Source organism: Electrophorus electricus, chromosome 9 (genome assembly GCF_013358815.1).
Source record: "Electrophorus electricus isolate fEleEle1 chromosome 9, fEleEle1.pri, whole genome shotgun sequence".
Classification (NCBI taxonomy): domain Eukaryota; kingdom Metazoa; phylum Chordata; class Actinopteri; order Gymnotiformes; family Gymnotidae; genus Electrophorus; species Electrophorus electricus.
In genome coordinates, this window is record NC_049543.1 from 2,587,147 (window position 1) to 2,609,751 (window position 22,605).

The 22,605-nt window shown below is 41.7% G+C and overlaps 5 protein-coding genes across 5 annotated transcripts; 3 read left to right on the top strand and 2 right to left on the bottom strand.

Moving 5' to 3' along the window:
• Nucleotides 1–973: 973 nt before the first annotated feature.
• LOC113573045 (nucleus accumbens-associated protein 2) lies at nt 974–6,731 on the top strand. Its single transcript, XM_035529610.1, has 6 exons — nt 974–1,268; nt 2,473–3,359; nt 3,469–3,645; nt 3,779–3,884; nt 4,128–4,225; nt 4,463–6,731. Exons 2-6 carry the CDS (start codon nt 2,486–2,488, stop codon nt 5,005–5,007), a joined length of 1,800 nt encoding a protein of 599 aa, XP_035385503.1. The 5' UTR covers nt 974–1,268; nt 2,473–2,485; the 3' UTR covers nt 5,008–6,731.
• Nucleotides 6,732–7,364: 633 nt separating this feature from the next.
• On the bottom strand, nt 7,365–12,121 carry LOC113573029 (xenotropic and polytropic retrovirus receptor 1 homolog). The gene is made up of 14 exons (XM_027003035.2): nt 12,038–12,121; nt 11,820–11,871; nt 11,220–11,312; nt 10,903–11,105; nt 10,648–10,800; nt 10,471–10,551; nt 10,033–10,114; nt 9,710–9,897; nt 9,413–9,592; nt 9,071–9,239; nt 8,541–8,732; nt 8,179–8,339; nt 7,707–7,840; nt 7,365–7,479 (listed from the first exon to the last, which is right to left on the bottom strand). Exons 1-14 carry the CDS (start codon nt 12,119–12,121, stop codon nt 7,365–7,367), a joined length of 1,887 nt encoding a protein of 628 aa, XP_026858836.2.
• Nucleotides 12,122–13,405: 1,284 nt separating this feature from the next.
• fam78aa (family with sequence similarity 78 member Aa) lies at nt 13,406–16,407 on the bottom strand. The gene is made up of 2 exons (XM_027003080.2): nt 15,306–16,407; nt 13,406–14,557 (listed from the first exon to the last, which is right to left on the bottom strand). The coding sequence occupies exons 1-2, from the start codon at nt 15,563–15,565 to the stop codon at nt 14,029–14,031; spliced, it is 789 nt and encodes a 262-aa protein (XP_026858881.2). The 5' UTR covers nt 15,566–16,407; the 3' UTR covers nt 13,406–14,028.
• Nucleotides 16,408–16,916: 509 nt separating this feature from the next.
• Nucleotides 16,917–18,935, top strand: plpp7a (phospholipid phosphatase 7a (inactive)). The gene is made up of 2 exons (XM_027003075.2): nt 16,917–17,626; nt 18,310–18,935. The coding sequence occupies exons 1-2, from the start codon at nt 17,155–17,157 to the stop codon at nt 18,696–18,698; spliced, it is 861 nt and encodes a 286-aa protein (XP_026858876.1). The 5' UTR covers nt 16,917–17,154; the 3' UTR covers nt 18,699–18,935.
• A 1,518-nt stretch (nt 18,936–20,453) lies between these two features.
• Nucleotides 20,454–22,152, top strand: edf1 (endothelial differentiation-related factor 1). The gene is made up of 5 exons (XM_027003083.2): nt 20,454–20,664; nt 20,903–20,954; nt 21,102–21,262; nt 21,548–21,641; nt 21,760–22,152. Exons 1-5 carry the CDS (start codon nt 20,590–20,592, stop codon nt 21,819–21,821), a joined length of 444 nt encoding a protein of 147 aa, XP_026858884.1. The 5' UTR covers nt 20,454–20,589; the 3' UTR covers nt 21,822–22,152.
• Nucleotides 22,153–22,605: the final 453 nt, after the last annotated feature.

A 22,605-nucleotide genomic window follows, 5' to 3' on the forward strand; every position in this document is an offset into this window, starting at 1 on the left:
TAATTAATTCCCCCCCCCCCCCCCAACACACACGTTCTTATGTTAGACACATAACTAGAATATAACTGTTTTCACGCTTCTGTTAAATAGTGCTGACTCATGCTGTGTCGACGTATTAGCCTTAAAAGGCAATGAGTCAAAGGCAGAGCCCAAGTGCCTTTCAATCCCCCTCCTCTTCACATCCTCTGTGCTGAGCGATGCTTCTTTACAACACCCCCCCCCCCCCCCCCCACCCCTCCATGTGCTCCATATAGCATGCCTCACACTGCAGTGGTCCTGATCATGACAAAAAAGCCGTCCTTCTGTAATCATAGCTAAAGACAGGACGGCAGAGGCAGTTTGGAGCTGGAGTGTACTTGGTTGTGGGTTTTTATTTTTTCCCCTTCCCCGTCTGGCTGCTATCGGAGGAGTATCTGTCTGATGCCATGCCGGCACATCTGATTGGGTATGCAGACTCTGTACTGAGCATGCCAGCCTGTGACAGGGACTGCATTGCAGAGTTGCTCTCCCAGCACACTCCATTTGTCTGCCCTTAATGTAAATAATCCTGCCGCGCAGAGCTGAGCATGGGGGTGTGGAGGGGTGTAGGGTTGGGTAAGAGAGAGAGAGAGAGAGACAGCTCCTGATGGATTATGTGACTGCGCGTGTTTCAGTCTCGGCGAGAAGGTTGACATGAGGTGAATTCTCCATTCCTCCCTTCCTCCCTTATCTTTTGATGCTCTAATAAAAGTGAGCCATCGCTCGCCTCTTTGCCTGTCTTTTGTCTCTATCTCACATGCACGCATTTACTCTGCAGGGCAATTATCCGCATCAGCCTCTCTCTCTCTGTTCTTTCTCTCTCTCTCTCTCTCTCTCTCTCTCTCTCTCTCTCTCTCTCTCTCTCTCTCTCTCTCTCTCACTCGCTCGCTCTCCATGTGTCCTTAAATGACTTTCGCTCAGTCTCCCTCCCCACTCTCTCCCCCGTCTCTGTGTCTGTGCCTATAGCTTCTTGCTCCCTCCCTGTGACATACAGTAGATGGTGCATCGATTGCACGCAGACGCTCGCCTTCCCTCTTGCTAGGAAGTCCTGTGTAGGGAGGAGAGGACGGATTGAGACACATCTCTCTCTCTCTCTCTCTCTCTCTCTCTCTCTCTCTCTCTCTCTCTCTCTCTCTCCCTCTCTCTCTCCCCCTCTCTCTCGCTCTCTCTCGCTCTCCTTCGTTCTGCTGAGCTAATGTGAGGAGCTCGTCTGCCTTCTCTCTCCCATCAAGGAGGATCCTGCTGTAGAGGTCAGGTAGTGGGATGGTGGTGGGGAGGGGGGGGGGGCAGGGTTAATGGGTCAGTTTGTGGTCAGTTCGCTGTGTCTTCTGAATACTCTTGACAAGCTTATTCAGAGTTACCAAACATGTAGACTGTGCTAATGCTAGAAGGGAGAGTAAGGCATTTGGTAGGGGAGTTACAGTGCAGTATTTCTCCTCAAGGTTTCCTTTCTGTTTTCTACAATTGAGAACGCTAGTCATCACACTAAGTTCTTACTTTTGGGAACAAGGTCGATTCCTGCTGTTTGTTCTTGAAGCTGCAACTTTTTTCTCTTTGCCCTGTGCAGTGATATTCTTATGTGTGGACTGTCCTCTTAGAAGACAGAAGTCCTGACCTTTTCTTATGTTAGAATTAGTCTGCTTCTGTGTGTGCATTTATGATTTTTGCAATTGTAATTTGCATGATTAGCTCTGTACTTTCTTCATAAGCTAAGATGTGCATGAACAGTGAATAGCTCAGGTTTGTAACAACTTGTATTAGTTTATATTAGTTTAACATATGATTCTCTTTTTGTACAAAACTGTGGTAAGAGAGGCCTCAGACAACATGACAGGCCATAGCTTTGAACAAACATAATCAGCATGATCCCAGATCAAGACGTTGCATGATCCCAGATCAAGACGTTGCATGATCCCAGATCAAGACGTCTACAAGGTGGCCTTGAGTCGTAGGTACCATGGAGAGAGAACTGTTAGCATTAGCAGTAGGTCAGAAAAGACATACATGGATTTGACTGAGAAGATTGATTGGATCCCTAAGGGCAGCTGTGGCATAAGGATGGGTCTTTCTTTGACAACAGAAGAAGACGTTTGAAGAAAGGAAGACAGAAGGCAGTAGTTCCTCCATGTTGAAACTCTGTGAGATGTTTCCATCCACTTGGACAGACAGAGGAAGAAAGGAGAAAGTGTGCTGATTTTCCTTTAAAGTGTTGCTGAAATGAAGATTGGTTTGATCCAAATATTTTTTAGATTTCTTCTCGCTGTTATCCTGCTATGTTTGTTTTTATTGTTTTTTAAGTCAATATTTGTGAATCGTGCACACTTCAGTTGGCAAATTTATTAAAAGAACTGTCAGCTAAGGTTCTTGGAGTAAATCTGGTTGAGCATTTCTGCGCTGTGCATTCCATATTTATTTTTCGTTCCTCCTGATATAGAATGTCTCACGCTCTTTCAGATGCCCACTGGGAATGTCCCCTCTCTCCGTCGTGTGGAGATCTGAAGCCAGTGCAATGTCTCAGCTGCTGCATATGGAGATCCCCAACTTTGGCAGCGTGGTGCTGGACAGCCTGAACGAGCAGCGGCTGCTGGGCCAGCACTGTGACGTGGCCATCATGGTCAATGGGCAGGCCTTCAAGGCCCACCGTGCCGTGCTGGCCGCCAGCAGCCTCTACTTCCGTGACCTCTTCAGCGACAGTAGCCAGGCACTGTTCGAGCTGCCCTCGTCTGTGGCTCCATCGTGCTTCCAGCAGATCCTCTCTTTCTGCTACACGGGCCGCATGACGGTGACAGCCAGCGACCAGCTCATGGTCATGTACACGGCGGGTTACCTGCAGATCCAGAACATCGTGGAGCGCGGCATGGACCTGATGTTCAAAGCGAGCGCGCCGTTCTGCGACTCGCAGACATCCGCCGTGGACGACCCCCCCAGCCCGAACAACAGTGGCGGTGGTGGAAACAACAATAACAACTCCTCCCTGTTGCTAGGCGACCAGCCCACGGCCGTTTGCAAAATAAAGGAGGAGAGGCTGGAGACCCCAGTGTGCGCTCAGAGCGGGGAGCTCAAGCAAGCCGAGGATGACGGTAAGGGACTGAGGGGCAGGTCTTCACGGGGGAGCGCGCTCTTCTACACGAGCGGCGGTGGAGGGACGGCAAACGGTACGCTGAGCGCGCTTCATCCTTTCGAGCACACCTCCAGGGACCACTCCAGCCCTGGGGCTTCCAGCCTGCCCACCACGGACAGTCCCACGTCCCATCAGAACGAGGAGGAGGACTTCGAAGATGACTCGTATGACAACCTTGCCGGCGGGAAGATCTACGGTGTCTCGGCCGCTCTCTATGGCAGTAAATGTCACCGCGCACGAGGTCTCGCGGCGGAATTTATCTGAGCATTTTGGATTAAACACCACTCTGACACCTTTTCTTTTGTGTGTGTCTCCCCTTCTCCTCCTAGTGCATGAGAAAATGGAGGTGTCCTCCCTGCCTCCTTCCCTGGAGAGCCGCTTTGGCGTGCTGCTCGGAGGTGACAGAGAAGCTCTGCCTGCCGGACTGATCAGCCAGATTGGTTACCGCTGCCACCCTGCCCTGTACACAGAGGGCGATCCAGGAGAGAGGCTGGAGCTCATCGCAGGTAAGGCCGCGGCGCGCCTACGTGTCTTACCTCAGAAAAAGCTGCTCAAGCCGCAACGAGACAGCACACTTTTATAACGGCATTCTCGGCAGGGCAGCCTCTCATTGTTTCTCTGTTGTTGCTGTCGTGAAAGGATCTGGTGTGTTTATGACACGGGGGCAGCTGATGAATTGCCACTTGTGTGCTGGGGTCAAGCACAAAGTCCTGCTTCGCCGCCTGCTCGCTGCTTTTTTTGACAGGTCTGTAGAGTGCCAGGTCTTCCATGTAAAGCATATAGGCACAGAGGAATGCTTACATAACTACCTTTGAAACCATTCTGAGATTTTTTTTTTGTTGTTGTTGTTGTTGTTAAATAGAGTGCCGTGTGCCATGTTTGTAAATTAGACTTTCAAACAGTTGGTGTAGGGCATGCATTGAACGCTGTTGTGGAAATGTTCAGTGAGGCTGCCACCCTGTGGCTGACTGTGGTATGACGACTGTAGGAACACATTGGCAGACAGCTGCGGGACAGGCATCCGCTCATCTAACTGTGATCCAAATCGCAAACCCCTGGATAGCCGCATACTGAACACAGTCAAGCGTGAGTTGGCTTCTGTCTTCCATTAATCTAATGATTTCCTGAAAATTCCGATACATTTATCTTGCTTACATCCCAGGATTCAATTAAATGCAGAGTGAGCATGTTTTAAGATTTGATTTGTGAATTAATGCCAAAGTTGGAAATTCATGATTTTTGTGTGTTGCATACAGTCTACATTACAGTATTCATATTTAGGTTCTGCTTTCTTCTTTCCTTCTCTCTCTCTGTTCTCTAAAGTCTACTGTCAGAACTTTGCCCCAAACTTCAAGGAGAGTGAGATGAACGTGATCGCCGCAGACATGTGCACCAATGCCCGCCGGGTCCGCAAGCGTTGGCTTCCCAAGATCAAGTCCATGCTTCCTGAGGCCATCGAGGTGTACCGCGGCTCCGTGGTTCTGGGCCAGGTGGACGCCGCCGCTCAACCCAGCCCTGCCTTCCCCTTCGAGGCTGAATTCAAGCACTTGGCCCAGTCTAACCTGACACTGGAGCAGCACCTCTATGGAGACTGCAGAGAGACACTGAGGAACGGCACTAACTTCCCCGGTGCCAGCACAGAGGATCGGGCCGGCACAGAGGCGGGCAAAGCCGACCCGCTGCGAGCGCGGGCCGGGGACGACTCGGAGGATGCGCCAGCGAGGCACCAGGAGAGCTCAGAGAGGGCAGGGACTGTGCTCGCACTCAACCCAGCCAGCAAGAGGGCAGACGGGGAAGGGCCAGCCGGCAGCCCCAAGACCCCTCAAGAGGAGCTAAGTGGAGAGAGACCCCTGGTGGAAGAGCAGTGAGTGCCTCTTCTTCACACGACTCGAACCTGTACTACTGTTTGACCGGGTAAAGGACCACTGGCGCTCATTACATGGCTTGTGCCATCTAAACAACATGTCAAAACGCTGCACGATGGGGGATGATGGACATGCAACAGTTATCCTGGATAGAGCAACAAACTTCAAAGCCAAATACATCAATTTGCAAAGAGTTGTAAGAGATTAAGCAGCCATTTATCATAAGTATGTTACTCTCGTTCTCTTACACGTACGCGTGCGCACACACACACACACACACACACACACACACACACACATTTGCACACACTCACGCTGGCATCCTACAGTGTGGGTAATTATGCATGTGATGCTCAGCATTTTACTGATTACTCAGAACTACACAGACCATATAAACGTTCACAGACCTCTGCATGGTAAGAAAAAAGTCAAACAAGCAAAGGATAACAAACACCTGTTCATTAACCCAACACACATGCTTTAGCTATCAAAGTTATCCTGCTGGACTGTAGCAGGAGGAGGAGAAGAGCAGAGAGCTGCTTTACTGGGAAAGAGCCCAGTGTGGGACTGCTGACTTGAACACAGAGTAGGAAGCAGAACAGAGAACAACAGTCCTCTGGAGCGAGAAAGGCTGGGCTCTTACTTTCTCCTCCCATGCTTTTTTTGCCCCACACACACACACACCCACCCACCCCCCCACTGCCACCCATTCGCTCAGACTGAAGCTGCTGTATAGTACATGCTTGCCTGGGTTTTGCGAGTCAGCTGGTCTGGAAAATTGAAATACTGACGGTTTTAGAAGTGAAATAAAGGAAAGTATTATTTTGAGGGACATATTGGTATTGCTCCTTATACTGGTATTGCTCCTTGCAACAAAAATGAAGTATATATTTACAGATCAGATAATGCCATAAGAGAGTAGTCCTGATCTTTTTAAAAAATGTTTATTATTCTTTTATTCTGTTTCCATTCATGCATACATGATTGCCTGATTTAATTTCGCATGATCAGTTCTGTTGCCTCTTCATGACCTAATGTGTGTATGACTAGTGAATATTTAAAGTGTGTAAGCAATCAGTTTAACACATGATTGGGTTCCCTTCTCTCTGTATGCTAAGTTGCTGAATGAGTAGGTTTGGTAAAACAAGCAACATAAATATGATTGTACCTGCTCAGCATGAGCACATGACAAGATCGCGTTACTTTCAGAAGAGCAGAATATCATGCATGTTAACTTCAGCGGGAGATCAGGAAATGCATGACATATGCGTCTTTGGCCAAAATGATAAACATATTGATTAGAAAACTGATTGGCTCCCGAGGTGGGCTTACAGAGATCATACGGCGTATAAGGATGGGTTGTTTTTTTAAGCAGACAAGAAGAAGGATACAAGAAAGAGATAAGCCTTAATGAGTTAATGCTACCATGACCATCACCAAAGTCTATGAGAATGCTTCCTTTCCTCTGCAAAGACAGCAGACTGGCACGATCACTAAGGAGGAGGGGAGAAAGAGGTTCATTTTCATTATTGGTGTTGCTCAAGGCTTGAATGATGAGCTGAATGTTTCGTGGACTGATCATTCTGTTTACTGTCATCCTGCTGTTTTTTCAGTTTTTTAAAATTTATTTATTCCCAGTTAATTACTTTTTGTGAATCAATAATGGTTCAATCATCATAAAAATTGCTGCTGTCAGATGAGTTCTTTAAATAAATCTGGTGAAGCCATTTTGATGTTATGGTCTCTTTTTTCCTCATCTTTCCATCTGGACACCATAACCCAGAATTTTTGATACATCTGCAGTTTTTGCAGTTCAGCTGGTCTGAAAAATGAAATACTAATGGCTTTAGAAGTGAAATAAAGGAAAATATTATTTTGAGGAACACTGCTTTTGCTTTTTACATAATACACAATATTTACAGATCAGCAAAATCATAGATAAATATGTGCTAAGTGATAAACAAAATGCTAAAAATGACAGTCTAATATAACTGAAACATATTAGGTGCTGGTAGGTCAAATGACCTATTTATCATTTATCACTTGTTTATTATTATTATTAATTTACATGCAAACACATCTTTCATTTTCAGATAACATCTCTTTACAAACACAGAGATGACACCACCTTTGGGTTCCCTATTAATGAGCTGGTCTCCTCAACTTTCACAAAACATTTTTTTAATGTTTTTTCTACCATGTTACCAAGTATTTTCTATTACGGTGAGGCCAATATTTATGAGGCCAGATGATTACCATAGATATGTGAATGGTAAACAAGTTGGATTATGCTGTGAGGTGCTATTTTTTTTTTGCTGATCATTAGCTGTCTCATTCTGGGATACTGGCTGCTCTGGGAGTTACTGTTCTGAGTTTTCCTGCATGACGAGAAAATCAAAGTCTCGCACAGCTCGACACTGCTCACAATTTCGCAGGTGTTCATTTTCTAGACGAAAGAGGTTCCAGATAGAACGCCTGCGGAAAGAAGGAAAAGTCCAATAAAACAATTCTGCTCTGCTCTCTGCAGTTATAAAATGGTATTAAAGGTAATCACATACAAAACTAGTAAATCAAAATCCGATACCAATTGAGAGTATGAGTTAAATTGTGTATATTAGATTTTAGGCCAAACTATTCCTCCAATACTCTGAGAAGTTTCAATAGCCTTAGTATGTTTTTTACCTCTGTAAAGTAAAGCTAACCTGAGGACCTCCAGAGGAGCCAGCAGAGAACTAACAGAAGCAGCATCTGAGTCCTTCATCTGAGCCAGGAGGATATTTATAGCCCAGGAGAGCCGCAGTAGCACATCTGCTAACATAGCTGCATAGTAATACACCTGAAAGAGACCCAAATCCTAAAGACAGTGTGTAGAAAATACTACAGTATAACCAGGAAAAAAAAAAAATAGACAGGATGTGAAACAGGGATTAAGTTTAACATTATTCGAGTACTTGAATGTATCTGGGCAAACGACCATTTAAAATCATATTTTAGCTTATATCCTTATATCCTTTGATTTACTGCTATCTATATAAATCCCTCCCAGTAATAGCATTCTCATACATACCCAACAGTGGCAACTTGGCAGCAGTGGAGCTTGACCTGGCAACCTTCTGATTACTAGTCGCATACCTTAACCACTGAGTTACCACTGCCCATGTTTGGGTATCCTACCTCTCGTGAGTACACTAGCTGTTCCTTCAGAAGGCCGTTTCCCCTGAGCAGTCCCCAGTCCATCCTTAGGTCCCAGCTCACAGTCACTACCACACTGATACACGTGGCCATGGCCCACAGGTACAGATACACACTCACCTCCGTGGCCAGACCAGCACTCTCTAAACACACACATATCACCTCTCAGTTCATCTGTCCCGTCCTCTCTAAACACACATATAATGATTGTATGGCAACTATTATATATTGTACTGCAATATTACATTAGGTTGAAGCATTAATGACTCACATTTAGGTTTTTCATGTGGTAATGACTCAGATAGAAGTGATAACATTCTGTTTGGCATAACAGTTGTGATTACCTCTTGCTGTATTGTAGAGACCTGCGAAGGTGACCATGAGAAAGACAGTGGAGTATTTGCCAGCGTTTAGAAGGTGGATGGAGTGTCCACTGCTCCAGAAGTGCCTGACGCACTGAGCAAACCTCAGCCATGGAGGGAAACACTGAAGTAGACATGTGGCTACTTTACTGTGCCTCTCCCAGTCCATGCTCTCTGGAGCACACACGAAGACACAAACAGAGACAGAAATCTGTCAGTACATTAAGTAAGGAGGGACTGAAACTGTGCGCCTAGTTCCAATTCAAAGCCCCTAGTTTGAATTGTTCAAAAGAAGATAGAAAAAAAATTTGACATATTACTCCATGGATTTGCAAGTTCTTTCGTTGAAGTGTCAAGAAATTTCGTGACATTTTTAAAAAGCTCTTCACTCAGGCTTTGTGATGTTTTGCATAATTTCTTTCATTAGTTGCTGTGTCTTAAGAAATGATTTCATGGCTCAACCCAGAACAGCATGCAGAGGTTTGGGTTGGAAGGGTCAGGGGTTCTCGCACCTCTGTACAGAGAGCCACCAGGCTGCAGGTCTACCCAGTTTATCTTTGAGATGTAGAAGCCCAGCAGGTCCCACAAGCTCAGTATCAGAGGACTCAGACTGTTGAGCTGGTCTGCTAGCCAGCACTCTGCAAAGCCAGTGGGCTGGAAAGGTGCAGTCAGGACCTTACACTGAAGATGAAGAAGTGTAGGAGTAGTGCTATAGGGTGATATACACATTCGAAATATCTTCTCTGTTGAGAGTAGCATATTTGCAGTTCATTTTTGGATACATGGTATATTGATATAATTTCTTAGCACTGAAACCAAAGCTCTGGAGTGAGATCTAGAATGTCATACATTACCATCACAGCTAGGAGCCATCGACGAGACTGAGCATGACAAGCAGCAGTGGGGTTTAACAGCAGGAGCAGCAGAAGAACGTGGAAGAAAAGGGGGTGAAGCTGCTGTGGGATTGACAGGAGAAACGGGTGTAGACAGGCCAGCACGCTAGCACACCAGCATACAGCCAGGTGTCCTGCCACCTACAGCGCATACACAGAAACAAAAGAACAAGAACACACACAAGCTCAGACCGACGTTAATGCGCTGGAATGATGAGACCGGACGTGGCACGGATTTTATGACATCAGGCTCGTCACCTCAAAAATGTGATGATGTGATAAATGATGTCTGGGGCCCAGCTCGAAGATGAGGACATGATTGATTCCAGATTTCCGCCAGCAATATATGTTTAGGCCCATGAGGAGAAGGAACTCAATCAGCAGAAAGCTTCCTCTGTAGAGCTGAATCAGGGGCTTCAGATGGTCTAGGTCTGGTTCATTCAACACTTATACATGTAGATGAGGATTAGGATTTATTCAGGGTTGAGAATACAAAAGTATGTGATTTTGTAAATGAAATCCTATATAACAGCATGCTGTTAATATAGGACAAAGTGGAGAATAAACACAGTCCAACCAACCTTTAATAGCAATAAATGCTAGCAGGGCAACCGTGAGACCACAGGAGACACCGATCCGAAAAGTTATCCACTGTCCAACTGTCTTTGCATTAAAGAATATATATGGTCTTTATTTAATCATTTAATCATAAACATTTTTAATAGGAACTATTAATAGGAACTAATTTTTAATAGGAACTATTAATAGGAACATTTTTAATAGGAACTAATAGGAACTATTTCTCTATCATCCCATTTAAACAGATTTGATCTGTCGATACATTGCAAAATGTCTTGTCAAAAACACAGATAAATTAAAGTGAGGTCCATTTTAAACTGAATAGTTTTAGAGGCCCAGAGGACATCTGGGCAATGACATTAAAGCTTATTTAATACCAGTTTATGATGTTGCATATTTAGTATTCATAATATCATACTAAAAGATCATCTAACCCTTACTTGTTCTATTCCCCTTTGTGGGACTTCAAGCCTTCTCATAGCTTTCTGTTGGTTGCCACCCTCAAGCTGAAGCATGAATGTCTACGGAGGTAAATTCATAGGAACCATGGAAAAGTAAATACACAGCAAATACTCTTTTATTAAAACTTGGGGAAAAGCCAACTCATATGTTCTCACCTCCAGTCTAAACATCATTTGCTCACAGTGGCTCTTCACTGTATATAGGAAAGAGGTGTCCAGTCTTTCATCTCTCCACTGTGAACCATGCTGAGATGCAAACATAGCATCATACTTCTTGGTGATCTTACAGAAACATTTGTAGTTCAGTTCCTGTGGTCAAAAAAGTAAAGGTATTAGCAAGAACTTGTTCTTATTATAGTTAAGCTTCATCAGTCAACAGAGCAGACAAGCGTTTAGAGAGGTCATGTCCACCTGGTAGCTTTGGAGAAAGGCCAGACTCAGATATAGTTCTCCAACAGCCATTTTGAGTTTACGTAGTTCAGTCTTTTTCCTGTTCATGTGTCTCTGTGCCTCTGAGTGGACTATGACATATCCTCCTACCAGCCCTGGTACTGAACCATCATGAGCAATGATTCCAAATGAGGCCATCTTCTCACATGCCTCTGATAGCTTTTCTGAGCAAAGATAGATAATGCTCATTACACTCTCTTAAATTGTTGTTTCCAAAACATCAAAAGGCCAAATAAGAACTAAAGTGTTTAGTTGCTATAGGTCTCCTTGTAGCCTACCTGAACAGAAAAGATTCACCTTCATCAGCTCTTTGTCACATGTTGCGAAGAACTCCTTACACACTAGGTTTGACTGGTTTTGATAACTGTAGTCTTTAGCAAATAAGAATATTATTGTAGTCAATCACTATACTTAATGGAGCAAGAATTACAACACTGTAAAACAATGTTTCATCAACCACAAACCTGAATATATGAGTTATTCTCTAAATGAGAGGATGATATTAATTGTGTAAGCTTATTAATCATTCATTTGTCCAATATAACCTTCTGTATTGTGGGAATGTTATGCAGTGAAAAATTATATGAGGTGTTCTATTACACTGATAATTATTTATGAGATTGTAAGCATTATGTATAAGCACCATAAATTGCTTTATAAGCTTTGTTAACAAAACAGAGAACATGACATAGCCTCTAATTCAGGGGTCACTGACTTAAAACACTGTGCACTAAAAGTATTCTTTCAGGCCATCCCATTTTTGTATTTATTTAGAACAATTCACTGCAAATTATTATTATTATTATAATGAGAGCATCATACTGTATGCAAAACCAGTTCATGTTTTGTGATATGGTGCATTCATTAATATTGCTTACTATCATGCAAGATGTCTTGTTTGTCTTCCTTGGAAAGCATATCATTCAAGTCCTAAACAAATTATGTATGGTTATTTACCATGCTTATGAAAATAAAATTATATACATAAGCAACCAAAAATTCTAACACTTGCTTGATTATCGCCCAACACCCCTGCATACACATTCACAAAAATAGTTTAATATATGAATGTCAGGACAGCTAAATGACAGCTTACCTCATAAGAAACATACTGCTTCTTCCACTCTGGGATCATCAGTGCATTAAAATGTTCCAAAAAGTTCATGTGAGTTACTGGCATTTTAGCAAACAGTTACTATCAAGTTGTGTATCAAGGTTAGTCTTAGTCTAACAACAGAGTGACAGCACTACCCACACACACAGAAAGAGAGAGAGAGTGAGAGGAGGTGGGTGCAAAGCAGTTACAGTGCAAGGACACAAAGAATTGCTACCCTCATCTATAATTCAACAGGTCATCTCAGCATTTACATAACCTTGGGCAACTAAACCAAGTGCTCTTCTTTGCTTTCCTGAAGAAAGTTCCTCCTATTCTTGTTCAATTTTGTTAAGAACATATATGTCAAAATATTTTTGTGTTAAAGGCATAAAATTGACAATAGACTGTACAATCACAATGAATTCAGTGCTCTTTGAGGTAGTCTGAATTTTATATAATTTCTCTCAATAAGCCATTCCATCTTAAAGATATACTAAGGAAGTTTTTTTTTTTTTTTGCAAGATCTGGAATATTTAAACATGTTAAACTGCATTGGCACTGACCTTTCCAGCATTAAAAAAAATGTGTGTAGTATAACATTTGTCTATGTATTCAATCCTAAAAAAGCCTAGACACTATACACTATAAATATTGGTGTCTAGGTCAGGCAGCACAAGTGCTTTTAGTAAAATATCTATATTTTTAAAGTGAGCACATATTTTTATTGAGCACATGTGCAATAATATTCTTTCTCAAAATCTTAAGTTTTACATGCATTTAGTATGTGGAATGAATTCCATGCGATTTGTAGTGACTGCCCTACTTGTTTATGTTTTGATCTTAGGCATGTCTGGTTTAACCAATGAAAAAATGGAGATGGTGACCAAACATCCTCCGCTTTCTAACACCACAAGACCAATTTAAAAGAATTCTTTAGAGTGAAAATTGGGACAGCCATAAGTATTTTGGAATCAGGTCAGTCAGTCCCCACTGAGACCACACTTTTATCCTGCCACCACAGACACAGGTATAGTGTGATTCATGAGCACAGGACTAAACATGATCTTACAGAGAACATGCTGCAGACATAAACAAGTATTTGACATTTATTGTGGTAGAATATGTTATTGACACGTGTTCAATAGTTCCAGGAGACTTTGAAGCCTAAAAAGTAAATGAAGAACGCTTCATTTTTAGCTTTCTATATTTACGTCATGTCAAGATTTGTCAACTTTTTTTTTTTCCTTTAACCTAAAATCTGATGTTTAAATCAAATCACAAATACATTTTTTTTTTCCATATATTTAGGACAATGTTGGAAATAATTTCCAAACTGGGTGAAAAATTAAACGAGGAAAAGGAGCAGTATAAAATTTCAATTCCCCTTTAATGAATTTATCCATACGAATATTCTAAAGGCCTACAAAATTAATGTGAAGTACCTGAAAGGTGTTCTTTTGCAAGTCTGTACTAAACTCAGAAAGGATACCATTTGGTACTAACCTGAGTATATTTTTAAGATCCTCACCAAAACAGAGAAACTCAACAAATGACCTCATATTGCCTCAAATATTCATTTTCCTTTCATATAAATGAAACATAAGAGGTAGCATCTTTTCATCTTGCAAAGCTTAGGCCACTTGTATTGCAAAAATATTTGAAATGCAATCACACCACTGTAGACTGAACATTAAAAAGCTCGTCATATGAAATTCCACATTACTGAACAAAAGGTTAAACATCAGTGCAGAGTGAGGTGTGTCTAATGCCACAAACCTTCATGTTCTGTTGTATATCCAAAATATTAATAAACATACAGTATACATTTTAAAAAAAAGACTTTGAAAGTTTGGAAATCAGACAGAAATATTCCTTTACATTTTAGAATCTATGACTTTTCAATTGTGAAACCATCAAGAGCTCTTTAATTCAGTTCATGGCTTTCTTCATAAATTACCATCCCCCTGCCCCCACCCCCCAAATAATCTAAATCAGTATTTGGATGGGATGACTATGACAGACTCCCCACTTGCAGGCCTCCAAATTAGCATCTGGGCACCATTGGCATTAGGTTTAACCAAGGCATTGGGTGGGATGGGTTCATTCTTCGTCAGCACCTCAGGCTGTTCCTGAGTGAGAGGCTCCAGCAGTCGGGTCCTCTGTCCTAAAGGCTTTTGTGGGTCCACATCAATTGCGAGCTGCATCTTCCAGCGGATGGTTCTTAGAAGCACCATTTCAGCCGTGGACTCGTTCATGGCTACCAGCCAGGTGGTGAATCGCTGGTCTCTCCGGATAGAACTGAGGAGTGGGGGGCTACTGAGGGTGCCCGTGGGGATGCTCCATGTTACACTGGGGCTGAAGTTGTCGTTCATGCTGACCATGAGCGTGGTGCTCCTGTTGGTTGGCCCCACTATGGTATACATCTCAGTGGTGCAGCCGTACCATGGGTAGTTCACACCATCTGAGTCACTTATGGCCTGGATATGTCCATTTTTCAACTCGGGGAGCTCCCAGCTTGATCTACAGAGGTAAGGGGTTCTTAAGTGAATAGAAACACTAAAAGGAAACCATCTGCACCTCTCCTTAAGGCACACATTTCCTCATCAATTGTTCTTTGTGCTTGAATAGCTTGCCTTATAGTAGCTGGCAGAGCCAATGTCTCTAATAACCATACTTGAATAATCCAGTATATATAAACATATCACATGTGATGATTGTAAAAATATAATAAGTGTAGAGCCCTAAATATGGGCGTCATCGTGCATGAATACACATACAGGAAATACTGGGACATTTGGTCAAAGGTCAACTATTGTGAAAGCCCATCTGATTATCAAGAAAACGATGAATGAGTGTATTTGGTAGAACAAAAACAAGGATATTTCCTTATTTACTGCTGCTTGAAAAGACATACTTTTTGTCCTACTTGGGGTGTGTTCAACTTCTATGCCATTAAGGAAACAATCTCAGGAAACTAGAGCATAAACATCACTAACATCCTGAGTAACCAATCTTGCGTAAGTACCTTGAAGCTCTCTGCTTTTTAAATCCCACTGGGAAGGACAGAACAGCCAATGTATACAGAATCTTATTAACTAACCGTTACTTAAAACCTCTATTTTCTAACATATGAGTTTTTCACTTTGATATATTAGTAGAGACACTGTACTGTCCCAAGATATTTTAAACGCTTCCTCTACTGGGCACTGTTCACATTTGGTAAACAGCTTAAATTGTTCATTATAACTGTGACACTTTTTATACTCACACTCCTTGCTCGCCATAGTAATTGAAGAAATCCATTTGGTTGCAAGCCTGGATCCAGCCCACAGTCCAGATCTCTTTGCCGGCCACTGGCGGCACTTTCACACGTGCAGTGGCTCTGAAGTAGGGTGTGCGGTACCTCAGTACCACGCTAGATAACTCATCAATGACGGTAGGGTTTGAATCAATAGAAGTGTTCAGTTGAAGGACTGCGATGTTTTCGTAAAAGTTCGGCTTCACTCTCACACTCTGCATGCACCCCATGGTGGTGAGGCTCAAAGTTGTTAGTACCCATCAGTCATGAAGGAGCATTCATATTATTGGGAAACATACATTTAGATATAGTGTTCGCCATTTGTTTATCCATACAGGTGTTTTTGTGCAAGTACCTAGAGCATAAGGTTAGAGGTCATCAAATATGAGGTAGGCTACCCTGCCGGGGAAAAAGTTAAGATACATAGCAATGAAACTTCTGTTGTGTTGGCAACAGTGCAGGACAGAAATCTAGCAGTTTCAGGGTTAGCATCTTTCCCCCAAAAACATGGCTCTGAAATGAACTCTACAATCAACTCTGATTAGATAAACTACTGTACGAAGAATATAAGTCTAAAGAATTTCTACTAAACGTCAATTGTGCTATCAGTATATACAACTATTTCAAAAACCTAATCAAACTAGAAAGATGATATCAACTCGTGTGCCTGTAGTAAATAATAAATAAAAGCCGTGCAAATGTCCATGTAGCACCTGTTATACAGTGTCCAGTAACAAGACATAACGACCAATTACACTACAAGTAGGGTAGAAGTGCGCGCTAGAGAATAAGCGAAACACTCTGAATTTCGCTTATCTCCGTCTTGAACTGTCCATGGAGATGGCGAAGAAAAAACAGTATTGCAATGTACATCCATTTAGATGATTCCAAACTCGACATCTACACAGTGTCTCCTGATTTAAGGCAATGGAGCTCTCTTTCGTTCGCCGTCATATCTGCGGAATTTAATGTCCGTGGTAAGTTTGTTTCACCCTTGTCCTATTATAGCCTTGGCAGGTTCCCCCGCGCATAACGCAACACTTCAGCTGCTGGCTTTTATTTTTTTGTTTCTCGGCAAGCAGTTTAGAATTAGACTTCCCTACTTGCGAGCGTCTTGGGTATTGTAGTTCCGAAGCGGCAGTTTAGGGCGATGAAAAAGAATTATGGCTTTAAAGTATTGCGCCAGTAGGCGAGAAAATTGCCGAAGAATATAGGAAAATTAAAAGTAAATAAATGTTTTTTATTCAAGTTTATGCACGTTTCTGAACGGTAGGATATACAAAGTAGGACATTCCTTTCACAGCTATATGACCAAATGTTACAAATGTTCTGAAAATAGCGTAAGAATATATCGCGAAATTAATTGGCCTTGATTAATTTTTTAATCACGTCATTATGGACAAAATATCCCTCGTCCATCAATAATGTCCGGCATACCAAAAGAAAAGCGTTTATTCCGCGCCAGGATGCTCCACAACCATCGATGCTGACGAAACGTAAAGGTGTGGTGGGAATAACTAACCAAATACGTAAATAAAGGCGTTCATGCGCGTTTGCTATTTTTCTTCCTTTTTTGTGTTTATATTATGCACGTTACACTGGATGAGAGAACAGCTTTAAACAGCCATGTGGACACATTTCATAAAGCCAGTCAGTTGGTATGTCTATTTATAGGCTAACTGGAATAGAACTCGGAAGAGTTACAACAGGGCAATACAAGATCTGAGAATGGACACATGGTAGACCGTTTTATATGCCACTCCGCGGAGAGAGGGACACAGAAATAAGACAAATACTGGGTTGGCTTTAGAAGATCAAGATGCCTACGAGCCAAAGTCGATCCAGGGCGAGGGATCGTAACAACGTCCTGAACAGACCCGAGTTCATGTCCCTTCACCAGCCTTTGAGGACTCCTGCCGCTGAGGCTCGTGGTTACGCTCGAAGGCCGTCGTACAAACACCAGCAATATCAACACCAAAGCAGCGAAAATGCACAGCAGGAGCCGGTCGAAAATAATAAAGAAAGAAAAGAGTTTCCGGAGGAAGACTGCATGCAGCTTAACCCGTCATTCAAAGGAATAGCGATGAACTCTCTTTTGGCTATAGATATCTGTATGTCTAAGCGACTTGGTGTATGTGCACATACGACGTCGTCTTGGGGCAGCATGCGCTCTATGGTTAAGTTGCTCGCGCTCACTGGCCATGGCATCCCTTGGATTTTCGGCACAATCGTGTGTCTCACGAGAAGCAACACGTTGGCGGGACAGGAGGTCTTGGTTAATTTGCTGCTTGGTGAGTTTTCGTCCTTGACGAACGATCATTAAGAACTGCTGATGGCGATAATAAACTATTATTCAGAAGCCCTATAACCGGTTTCGGAGCTGCATTATCTAACATATACGATGAAGCCTATAAAAAGGGTCACCGTTTATACCCGAGAGTCCTATCAAGTGAGCTTATGTTAGGTTTGTTACGTTCAGAGCTGCTGGAGGTGTTAGGTTTATAGGTCAGTGAATAAGGGGATACATGACGTAGCGGGATCGGTCTAAGCGACATATCCATGTGACTCCCCCCTCTTCTTATTGCACTAATGAGTTTGCAATGTAAATATCGCCAAATGGTTGAGTTTTGACCATGTTTTTTTTTTCGTTTCCCTTCTGTGCAATTTCTTTAATCGATTTTACCTTCAGTATTAAAATGATAAAAAAAATAATAATTAAAATACATTCTGTATAAAATTTGTTAGCGTTACCTTAATATCAGATAATCGATTTGTACAACCCTGATCTGACCATACCATACGTGAAGTATGAAATGTACGCATTCTGAAGTGTGTGTGTGTGTGTGTGTGTGTGTGTGTGTGTGTGTATAAATAGAAAGACAACATGGAGAAAGGGAGTTATAATTAATGAAAGTGTAACCACATTTGTATTTTAATTTTTAAATAAATAGGAAACTTATTCTTTTAATTGCAGCTCTTCTGTTGGATGTGATGACTGTGGCAGGCATGCAAAAGCTAGTGAAGCGCAAAGGACCCTGGGAAATGCCACCCAGTTTCCTTGACTACCTGGTCATGGACGTCTATTCCTTTCCAGCAGCCCACGCGAGCCGGGCAGCCATGGTGTCAAAGTTCTTGTTAGCACACTTGGTGCTTGCTGTCCCACTGCGCATTCTTTTGGTGCTCTGGGCTGTGCTGATGGGCATGTCCCGTGTGCTGCTGGGCCGCCACCACCTTACAGATGTCGGATGCGGCTTCGCTTTGGGATTCCTCCATTACAGTCTGGTGGAGATGGTGTGGTTGTCTTCCAGCACATGTCAGACGCTTATCTCCATTGGGACACTCAATTGGAACCCACTCTACTGATCAATGCATGATAGCTGCAGCCACTGAAATTTTTCAGTCAGCTCTGCATATCCTTTACAGTTAAAGGGGAATGCATATGCACATATTCAAAGAGTCTTAGGTGTTTGTAAAGCCTAAATTTTAAATTTTATCCATTTCTCTCAAAGCTGTGTAACATTAAAGAGAAACACACAAGTGGACATTTGATGTAAACATGGCAATACTCACACCTTGAATTCTACTCATTGTTAAAAGCCAAAAAAAAAAAATGCAGTATGTACAGTATGTACAATGAAGATAAGATTATTTCATTTGCATTTGTTTTGACTGTTATGAGCATGTGAATGATTGCTCAGGGATTTTTCCAAAAGCGATATAAAGTAGAAGGCATTATGCTAGAATGTTTTAAGTGCTGAAATCTAAAATACAATGAAGGGTTAGGGTTAGGGTTAGGGTTCTGTATTTTTCAGCATATAACATATAGCCTAAATTATTTTAAAGGGCATAGACTTCCTGTTTACTCACTATGTTTCAGGCATTTTTATTATTGCTCTGTTACTTATTAGGAGCAGTATGTTTAGTTTCAGAAACTTAGTCATTCATGAGTGTTTGCCTTAGAAAAACACTTCCTCCACAGTTGAATGAGTCCCACTAATAAATCTGTCACCTGCTACGCTACGCTGTATACACAGTACTGCACATATACATACATACATACATACATTATATATATATATATATATATATATATATATATATATATATATATATATATATATAAATAAAACGCACAGCCAATTACCTGAGCTGTCAACATGCACAGTTTGGCAAGAGTTACATGACTTGTTATAGGTATGTTATGAGTATATGAGGACTTGCATTGAGTAAGAATGTAGTGTGCTTGTATGTGAGAAAGAGATTTCCTTTGAATTATTTGATGAATAAGCTAAACTCCAAATTTGTAGGATGTTAAATATAAAATATATTGGTATATTTTAAGACAAGAATAAAGTCATTATTGCAGAATTTGAACAGAAGATTGGTCCTTTTGAATAAATTGAGATATGAAACATGTATTCTGTAACATCATCTTACCTGCCAATTATATTTGACACTTGCTGGCAGTCTAACTGAGAAGAAGAATATTTGTGTAAATGTTTACTGTGCACTTACTTCTATTCTTCATTTACTTCTAAACTTCCATTTACTTCTAAACTTCTATTTTATGGTCAGAGATTTTATACATATATAATGATCTTTTGACTTTTTATATAATTCTTTTTGCTGATTTCTAATTCTGTTTATGTAACAAAACCTCTGTACATGTGCAGTGACACTCCATGGCAGAAAAATGCCTCCTGGGCCAGGGTCATGTAATGACCAGTTGAGTGCTGAGTGTTGAGTACTGAGTATTTTCCCAGCTGTCTTTGTCAGTCTGTTTTCCCTGTTTTTATAGTGGTGATCGGATAACTTCTGGAGCTAGACCCTGATTCAGCAGTCTATAAATACGACTGCTGGGCTCTGGGTCCATGCTGTTTAGAGATGGATAGGCCAATTAATGCTTACCAATGTCTCACTGTTCTTTGCTGGTAATATGTTTTCTACGTAATAAACTGTATCACTGGACAGTGACGGTGAAATGGGTGGCATAAAAAATGTAAATAACTAATCTAATTTTCCATGATATGAATGCTAATATTGGTTTTTTGATAGTCCCAAGTACTCCCTCTACAGACGCGTTCGGTGACGGCGTTGGATTTGCGCAATGACGCAATTTTCGTGCTTCCGCGTCGACCAACGTGAAAAGAAAAGGGTCCAAAGTCTGCTCACGCGAGCAGTGTGCGAAGTTCTTCCAGACTTCTTTTTACCCGAGTAACACAGTCTATATTAAAACCAAAGAAGCTTCGAAAACATGGCAGAGAGTGACTGGGACACAGTGACTGTGCTGAGAAAGAAGGGCTCCGCTGCGCAGGCGAAATCTAAACAGGTTGATCGCTAGCTAGCTAGCCTAGCTAGCTGCCAATTGTGTTGCTGTTGTGATTGCCAGCTGTAAGACGTGATGAATGAGTCTCTAATGTTTATAGACGCGTCCTAACTTAGATTAAGACTGTTTACGAGCTTTATTTCGTAGCATGGACCGGTCCGCCTGCAAGATGGCTAGCTAGCTAACCGAGCACACGCGTGGCCGTGCCCATAACAGTATCTGACGAAATGTTTTTCTGTAGGCTGTAATTGCCGCACAGAGACGGGGGGAGGACGTTGAGACCACAAAGAAGTGTAAGGCGCCTGGCTCTTACCTGCGTTTCTCCGAGTAGATGCAAAAATAACCTCGTGCTGCGTTGGCTAGCTGCGGGGTCGCGATTGCTTTTACGTGTGGGTTTCTTTTTTTTTTTATTTTTTAGAAGGTTACTTTGCGCTTTGCAGGGGCTGCGGGTCAGAATAAACAGCACGTTGTAACCAAGAACACAGCTAAACTCGACAGGGAAACGGAGGAGCTACACCACGACAGAGTGCCTCTGGAAGTGGGCAAAGTCATTCAGCAGGGCCGACAAAATAAGGGTTTAACGCAGAAGGACCTGGCCACCGTGAGTGTTGCTTTGCGATATCGTATTTTTGCACTGAAGAAGCAGCTCGTTTAAGAAAATGATTGTTTGATGTACTGAATTAGTCACTGGCCAAGATATGATTTAATGTAAATGACTGGAATGTGTGGATCGGAATTTACATCTGGCACATTGTGGGGAGAAAGATGTTGAAGGCAGTGACCAACTTAGGAAGTGGGCTCGGAGATCCTACAGTTATTACACCAGTGTAATTTTTGGAGGGCATATTAATATGTATGTGTTTTTTTTTGTTTGTTTTTTTTTTAGAAAATAAATGAGAAGCCACAAGTAATTGCAGATTATGAAAGCGGGAAAGCCATCCCCAATAATCAAGTAATGGGAAAGATTGAAAGAGCTATTGGTAAGATTTAATCTTTTTTATTGTTTTGAAGATATAAAGTATTGCTTCAAGAACTCATTTAGTCTGTCTTTGAGTATGGTGGCCCAATTATTGTCTGATATTTTCTGTGGAATTGCAGGACTCAAACTGCGTGGAAAAGACATTGGGCTGCCACTTGAAGCAGGGCCTAAGAAGAAATGAACAAAAAATCCTCGAAATCCACCACTAAGCCCCTATAATTCCCTCACTACTCAAGTCTTTTAGTCCATTTTCCCATGCTGCTGCTTCACGTGTTCTCTTCCCTAAACAGTAATAGAACTGCTTATTCCAGTGGTGGACTGAATGTCACTTGATTGACAATTGACAATGCAAGAAAGTGTAATCTTACATAATTTTATGAAGTGCTGCATAACTAGAACACTGCTTTTTTGAAGACATAACCGGTTTATGTGTTCTTTACATTTCAGTTATGTTATGCTTGCTGTTTTCAATGTGAAATAAATATTTTTTTTTTTTGCATTTGAACGTATAAGTTTGGGGAGTTTGTTTTTCTTGATGTGGAGGAACATATGCATTTACATGTACAATCATTTAAATGATTCAAATAACATTGCTTAATACTGGTTTGAAATGTACATTTTCTATGTTTTAAAAAAAAACATTGTTTTGTGATGCACCTTGGGCTAGAAAATGTTTGGAAAAGTTATTGTCATTTATAACTAACAGGTTTACCTATTTCCATTAACACAAATAGAAAGGATCAATTGTAAGTCACTTTTAATTGTTTAATTGTTTAAACCCAGTGGACAAAAAGTTGAAGCAGATTAAACCGAAGCTACATTTAAACTTGTACTTAATTTGGACTCAAACTACATTTAAATTACACTTAGTGAGGTTGCACACATTCTATAATCAGATTTAAATCCTATTGGTTAATTCATGACTGCCATATTTGTTGGTTTAATTTTTTTATTTTTTTATGATG